This window comes from Lactuca serriola, chromosome 4 (assembly GCF_051521515.1).
Source record: "Lactuca serriola cultivar US96UC23 chromosome 4, Lser_US96UC23_V15, whole genome shotgun sequence".
Taxonomy (NCBI): domain Eukaryota; kingdom Viridiplantae; phylum Streptophyta; class Magnoliopsida; order Asterales; family Asteraceae; genus Lactuca; species Lactuca serriola.
In genome coordinates, this window is record NC_136411.1 from 94,411,141 (window position 1) to 94,419,134 (window position 7,994).

The following is a 7,994-nucleotide window of genomic DNA, read 5'->3' on the forward strand; positions in this document are numbered from 1 at the left end:
TTGATCGCCTCATTCATTAATACATAATTGCTTCAACTTCTTCTAAGTGAGTCATCTAAAATCCGGTTGCATTACCAACATCAATAGTTTTTTGGTTTTTTTATCTCGCACAACGCCTTTGTTAACCAAGTTACCTTCATTTCTTGAATTACTTTGCTAAAGGCACATTATATTTCTGAATCTGATTCCGATAAATTCCTACTTAATGCTTCTCATTTATGTGAAAGAAGAAGCTTGATGAAATAATGTTCTATTTGGTCCAAAAATCAGTTTTTATTTGCTAAATCTCAGTTAACTTTATCATCCTACTTTTCAAAGAATTAATGGAAACCCAAATGTGGTTTCTGAGCGTCAAATAATTCATATGTTTGTTATCCTACCTACATTGTCATTTTTCTTTTTGAGAAATCCGTTAAGAACTACTATACATTGAGCAGGTCTATTTCCAAGACCATATGATTATTTGAGCATTTCTGTTTGACTAATCGAGACCATGCATGTTAATTATATGAGATAAGTTCTATATATAAATATATCTTTGATGACCTGGCTCTGAATCAGGTTTTTTTGAATTGTGCTTCTGTTTAAGTATAAGGTAATGTTGTACAAAAACCATAAGCAACGATATTATTCAATGTCGAAACTATATAAAACTCTTTAGTTTTCATTTAAAGATTTAAACTGATCAATCATACAAAGTTTCAAATGCATGTGGCCACATCGAGCTATGCAACGACTGTAAAACATACAAACTACTAAAGGTGATCTGGCCTTGGTACCATATACTGCTCTCTCTATTTGAGAATATTTGTGTAGAATATTGAATACCAAAAATAAGGGGATATATATTTTTCACGCTAGGTATACGTACGTTGCTGGAAACAAAATTTGAGGTCTATTTGGTTCATATAATAAACCTAGGAAGTCCTATTTTGTAACCAAGTCGCTTAACATCATCTTGAACCTGTTGTCTGAATTCTCTAAAGCTGAATCTTTTGTAAATGGAATTCTCAACACAGCTTTGAATCACTGTATCATATGATGGACAGAAGAAGTAAGCAGTGGAAAACCTCTCAGTTTCTTTATGAGCCACCACTCGATGCTCAACGCTCTTATAAACATCATTGCTCCATGCCTAAAACAGATTAAAAAGCATAATTATATTGAATGACACTTCATAACTAGTGAGTTTGAAACAATACTAACACAAATCCATATTCCATACCTGAAAAAGATCTCCGATGTTGATGATTAGAGCATCTTTATTAGGTTTAACAGCAATCCATTTCCCATCTTTCACTAATTGTAATCCCCCAATTTGATCTTGATGTAATATAGTGAGAAAATCACTATCAGTGTGTGGCATTAATCCAAACACTTGTGAAGAAATGGGACACGGTGGATATCTATTCATACGGAGGTAGCATGTGCTAGGCAAACAATTCTGCTTGAAAAAATCAGACTTATGGCCCAGTTGCTCCGCTAAAATCTCTGCAAGATTTTCTGCTAGTTTTGAAACCATGGTAGCAAACTGTTCCATTGTCGTGCTGCATAAAAAAAAAAGTAAACACAATTAAGCTACTTATTTATTTAACGTAACTTTATAATGATTACTATTAGCAACTAATTTTGAAATGAAACAAGATTTCAAATACAATTGCATGCGGTTTGCTTTATTTCATGTCTAAAAGGCCCGGCGTATACTTTTTAGTGAATGACACCTACTATAAATTGATGCAACAGTGTACTGAGGTCAGAAACTCCAGCTCATGCCACATGCGAGTTCGGAAAAGTTTTTGGAAGTGGATTCTTTGTACAGCTACTGAAATGCATGTACTAGTACGACTAAAAGAGATAAGTATATAGATAAAGAGCTTATGGCTAGCTAGGTTGGGTGTATGTTTTTGCCACAAACAAAGCTAGTACACTGCTTCATCTTAATGGGTAAGGTTTGTAGGACATTGGTCACAATAGATCACACACACAAGTCCTATGGTCACATGAATGCCAACTAGGGTAGGTACGTACCACATGTAAAGCATCTTGAAAAACATTCAATTATACATCATGTTGTACAACTATTCTATGATTCATGAGGAAAGCAAGAATCTAGACCTAAAGAGAATCACAAACACGAATCCAGGAAGCTAGAGCAAATAAGAATTTCGTTTTATATATACACAGGTATACATAAATTAACAATCGCATATTTTAAATGGACTTTGTAAATTAGTTTGGTTGAAGGTATATAAGATGATATAGGTGAAAATTTTAATTAACAGGGAACACTTTTTTCGTTAAAAAAAAAAGTCCTCGCATGTAAATATTATACGCAAACTGTTGCACATTCCACGAAGCTGGCAACGTACATTCACCGACCTTATCCACCCTACTACTGTACAAATGTCTAACGTTGTTTTGAGATCAAGATTCCCACTACTTTTGGAGTAGCATCTTTTGAGATGATGATACTTGATAAAAAACGAGTATACGTAGCTATTTTACTGGCCTGTCGTTGGGTCCTTCACAGACCACCAATTGGACATTACGTACGTGAGTGTCGACTACCCACACTACATATGCTGACATTATTACAACCGGATTAATTCATCCCATGATACCATGCTGATTGATATAGAAATATTGATTCCAACTGAAATCTCTTCTTACAAATTATATGTGTGGGTTGGGGAGGGGTGGGGGATGAATATAGATATACATACCCTTTGGCTTTTGAAGCGTGACATGATGTCAACATCCTCCGAACTTCAAAGTTAATATTTCAAATTTAATACTTCACAGTTGCTTAATGAATGTTTGGATGTGGATCATCTAAGATCATTTTCCTACGCATACTGTCGACGTGTATGCAAGAAAAAAAGTTGTCTATAAACCAATTAAAATATAATTTCAAGAATAGAGTATACCATTAAATACTATAAAGAACGTTAAAACTATCGAAGGGGATTCTCTATTATTTTTTCTTCGTGTGTTTGTTTGTTTTTATTTTTTTTTTTATTTTTATGAATGTAATTGTTCTTCATGTCTACCTCCGATTAATTTAATCACGCATTGTTCTTGTGGCTTTTCATGTTAGGAATAGATAATGACAGCTAATGTGCAATTTTAGATGTTAAAAATGAAACCCCTTGTGGTTAACGCTAAAGTCTAATCCCAATAAATTAAATGCCAAATACATCAAATCACATTAACTTTATTTGTAATGCACCTTTTACCTAAGATAGTAACACACACTAATTTCATTCATATATATCGCATTAAACACAATTTTAACTTTTAAGTACACATGTTTCATTTGGGAAAATTATAAATATGTGGGATATGAATGTAAATAGGTATTTAATAATAAATACGCATTGTCTATATATATATATATATATATATATATATATATATATATATATATATATATATATATATATATATATATATATATATATATATATTTGATTTAAAAAAAAAAGAAGTAAAGCCTTTAAGATATACAATATTAGATATCTATTTCATTTTGAGTAAATCATATATATTATTCAAATGTGACTATTTCTTTTTGATTATTTATAGAAAAATGTCAATTGAATTAAAAAAATGTCACCGTCTCTTTTTTTTTTAAAAAAAAAAAATCAAGTTTGCCATATATATATATATATATATATATATATATATATATATATATATATATATATATATATATATATATATATATATATATATATAAAGTGATCTAAAGATATAAATGAAGTTTGCCCTCTTTATATATACATATATATATATATATATATATATATATATATATATATATATATATATATATATATATATATATATATATATATATATATATAGGGTTAGGTTCATTTGAGACCACTTATATTTTGTGAGACCGTGAGACGCATTTGTTTATTTTTTTTTATTTTTTTTTTATTTTTTTTTAGTTAATTCAAGTTCCGAAAATAATATTTAAAAAAAGAATTTTTAGATTTTTTCATTTATTTTGCATTTTAAAATTATTTTTTAGAATATGTCAGTGAAATATTCTATTTAGAATATTTCACGAATTTTTCAAAAAAAAAACGGATTTTTTTTTTATTTTTTTTATATTTTTTTAATATTTTTTTTAGTTAATTCAAGTTCCGAAAATAACATTTAAAAAAAGAATTTTTGGATTTTTCCATTTATTTTGCATTTTAAAATTATTTTTAGATTTGGTCTTACGGTCTCACAAAATTAGAATGGTCTCAAATGAACCTGAACCTATATATATATATATATATATATATATATATATATATATATATATATATATATATATATAAAGTGATCTAAAGATATAAATGACCAGATTTATTATGCGTCATCTTGCCGACTAAATAGTTATTCTTTCTGCGCTATGATTCTATGTATTGAAATATCATTGAATTTGGTGAATGGAGACTTCTCTCATTCGATTCTTTATCACATGTCAAAACAGTCGATTGTATACGTCAAGTTTCCAGCACTATTAATAGTAACATTTAAAAAGATTTATACCGATAAATCCGATTGGACCTAGAATTTCATATTTAGTGTGGCATGGAAAAAAAAAAACAATCATGGTCTAATAATAGAAAAATAAAAATCTAAAATATTTTTACGGTTTACACGGAAGCCAGGCGCTGCTGTGCTGCTGCGGAACACTATGTGGAACCTACCTTGTAGATAAACTGAATTTTGTTTTAAATACGTTTAAATATTACATTTACGAATAGTATCCGATTGATTTTGACATTAACGATGATATCAGTTTGAACTATTAATAAAGTATCATAAAGCACATACTAGTCGATTAAACAAGAGTACTTAACTTTCAATCGCCATCCACGATATTATTTCCTGGGTATAGAACTTTTGAAACAAAAATTTAACAATAAAATTTAAAGGATTAATTTATTCATTCATGACACTTTTTAGATTATGTTATTACTTATTACCATTTGTATGGTTTCATTACTTCGTATCCAAAACTTTTTATATGAATTGAGAAATATAAGAGAAATATTAAAAACTATATGTTTGTAGGAACTACGTACCTGAGACTAGTGAAGCCACCCATGTTTGAGATATCAGTCAGTGGTACATGAAAAGCTTCAGACCACGCAAGCTGCTTCAAACAGGTTGCGGAAGGTGTTCCCCACCTGTAACTGCCCGTCGGAAAATTCAATTCACGGTGGTTCTTGGCCTTTTCATAAAACGTCTTTCGGAATACCTTCATTTGTTCACATTGCATTTTTTCCAAAATATCCGACGAAACACCGTGATTTATGACTTGAAAAAATCCCCATTTTTGTGATGCTTCAGCTATCTCTCTCTTGCAATCTGCACCTTGCCACCCACCATGGTGCAACCTGCTGAGATCGATCAATGGTAACTCCCACTCTTCCACGTCATCAAAAATGCCATTCTCCTTCTCTTTCCACGTTTCATGGTTAGTGAATAAGTTCTTATAGAATTCCTGAAATGGTGGTTCTGATTTTTCCATGGCTGTCAATTACAAGCTCACACTTTTCAAGAAATATTGGAGAGTGTGAAAGATAATCAAGATGTATTTCTCACGTTTTATTGGTTAAATACAAAACCCAAGTGCACAAAAACGTGAATGAAGCGATGGATGGATTTGGGGTTTATTTGCGATATATTTTCAGAAGTAGAATTGAAAAACGAAGGATTTAGGAAATGCTAAAGAAAGGCTAAGGACAAGGGAAGTTTGTATGGAGATGTTTCTTGTTCTTTCGTCTTCGTCGATGAAAACGTTATTGTTTCCTTGTTAATTTCCCCGAAGGTTGATTTGAGAGCATTGGAGACAAAGGTGATGCATGTCATATGCGGATGAGAGAGAGAGAGAGAGAGAGAGAGAGAGAGAGAGAGAGAGAGAGAGAGAGAGAGAGAGAGAGAGAGAGAGAGAGAGAGAGAGAGAGAGAGAGAGAGAGAGAGAGAGAGAGAGAGAGAGAGAGAGAGAGAGAGAGAGAGAGAGAGAGAGAGAGAGAGAGAGAGAGAGAGAGAGAGAGAGAGAGAGAGAGAGAGAGAGAGAGAGAGATGTATTCAATTCACAAGGTGCCGACTTGGGTTGTTACTCTAGAATTTTATAGACTCGGCCAATAACACTACTGGGTCACTTACTAGAAATTATAAATAAAAGAAATATACAAACTTTTGTTGATTTATTTGAAAAAAAAAAAAAAAAAAAAGGGTCAGTTGCTTTTACTACCCGTTGAAAGGTGGTATTTGGGGTAGGATTTTGGGCCTAGTCGCCTAGACGAATCCCTGGTTCCCTCTTAACTTCTCGCTTAATAATTCCTTGTGAAGAGCATGAAAGGGATGAGGATTTCATTGGTTATATGTCTAAACATTTGGATATTTCATTGAACCGTTGCCTGCGTGCCCTCGTTCATTACAAGAAAAGAGGGCTATTAGGCTAAAATAGGTAGTGTCATATTTGTCATAATCATAATAAGTGTTACATAGGATTTGACATGTTATAAAAATTTATCTTAGGAGGATCTAAATTATGACACTTGTCATTGTCATGTTATTTCTTTTTTCTAAAATAATTAATTTAAAGAAATTATTTTAAAACTAAAATTTCATTAAATTTTAAAGAAAATTACAAAAAACGTAGACAACAAAAACATAGAAATTAAAATTTCGAAATCTAGAAATTAAAAAATAAAATATACATAAACCTAAAGGACGTATTCATCAGAAAATTGACCTTCTAAATTATCGACCGGTTCAACGTTAAGATCGATATGATCAATGGTTCAAATATATTCCGTAAAGTATCTTTGAAGATCATGATGGATCTTATCATGATGAATTATTTTTCTTCTTGCCAAGTATTCGTGGCTTCCATCCTCAAATGTTTGTGTTGGCCAAACGATCTCGTTTTCATTATACTCATATATTGCATTTGCAATATCTTCAAGAATCGTATTATTAAAAATGTGGGGTATTTCAGTACATCTCAACGTTTTTATGAGCGCTAATAGTCCGTTCAACATCTTTCCTCGCATTTTATTGAGTTCTCTGAAACCTCAACTTCTTCTATCATTTGGACAAGATAATGACTTGACAAAACAAGAACGCTCTGGATATATCTCGACTACAAGATAATAATTGTTCATGTGTTGTGTTCCACGCTCAACAAACGAAGAATCTGGTGTAGTCTTGTTATACATGCCATCGAATAACGTAGACGTGTTAAGAACATTTATGTCATTCAGTGAACTAGCAGAACCAAAGATTGCATGCCATATCTACAAATCCTATGAGGGCACCGCTTCAAGTATGATTGTTGGATAACTATGATCGTCTTGTGTGTATTACCCTTGATATGCATTTTGGCAATTTCCTTATTTTTTGTGGAGGCAATCTAGGCTTCCTAACATTCTAGGAAAGATATGCGCATTTGAATGATGAGTGTATAATTGTTGGAGATCACTAGAACTAGGTTTTCGCAAATATCATTAACCATAAAATCTCATAACATGCTTATAAAATTTGTGAAGGCATTGTCGTATAGTACGTCAAGACATCATAAGATTATCATATAGTGCATCGAGGGAAGTAGCATATGCTAGTTGACGAAATACAACAATGCATTTTTATAAGGGAGTAATATCAACTATACTTTTAGCATTTGCACATTGTTGGAAATATGGACACTCTTCTTTGACGTCGTTGACTATACATAGAAACAAATGTTTGTGCATACAGAACCGCCGATGAAAATAATATCCTTGAAAAATCGTGTGTTTGTCAAAATAATCTTGCATGAAGCGTTGGTGACTAGCTTCACTATTTCTTTATATGTATCTTCATCTTCTCCGTCGAGCGTTTGCGATATTTTGTTGACATAGTTCTTTTATCTTTTGTTCAGCCTCTTGAATGACCTCTATGGTCGTTTCTAACAGCCCATCAAAAAAAAATACTCAGTG

The 7,994-nt window shown here is 31.7% G+C and overlaps 1 protein-coding gene across 1 annotated transcript; it reads right to left on the minus strand.

Moving 5' to 3' along the window:
* Window positions 1-644: 644 nt before the first annotated feature.
* GA2OX8 (gibberellin 2-oxidase 8) lies at window positions 645-5,960 on the minus strand. The gene is made up of 3 exons (XM_079039494.1): window positions 5,091-5,960; window positions 1,226-1,547; window positions 645-1,135 (listed from the first exon to the last, which is right to left on the minus strand). Exons 1-3 carry the CDS (start codon window positions 5,537-5,539, stop codon window positions 905-907), a joined length of 1,002 nt encoding a protein of 333 aa, XP_078895620.1. The 5' UTR covers window positions 5,540-5,960; the 3' UTR covers window positions 645-904.
* Between the last annotated feature and the right edge of the window lie 2,034 nt (window positions 5,961-7,994).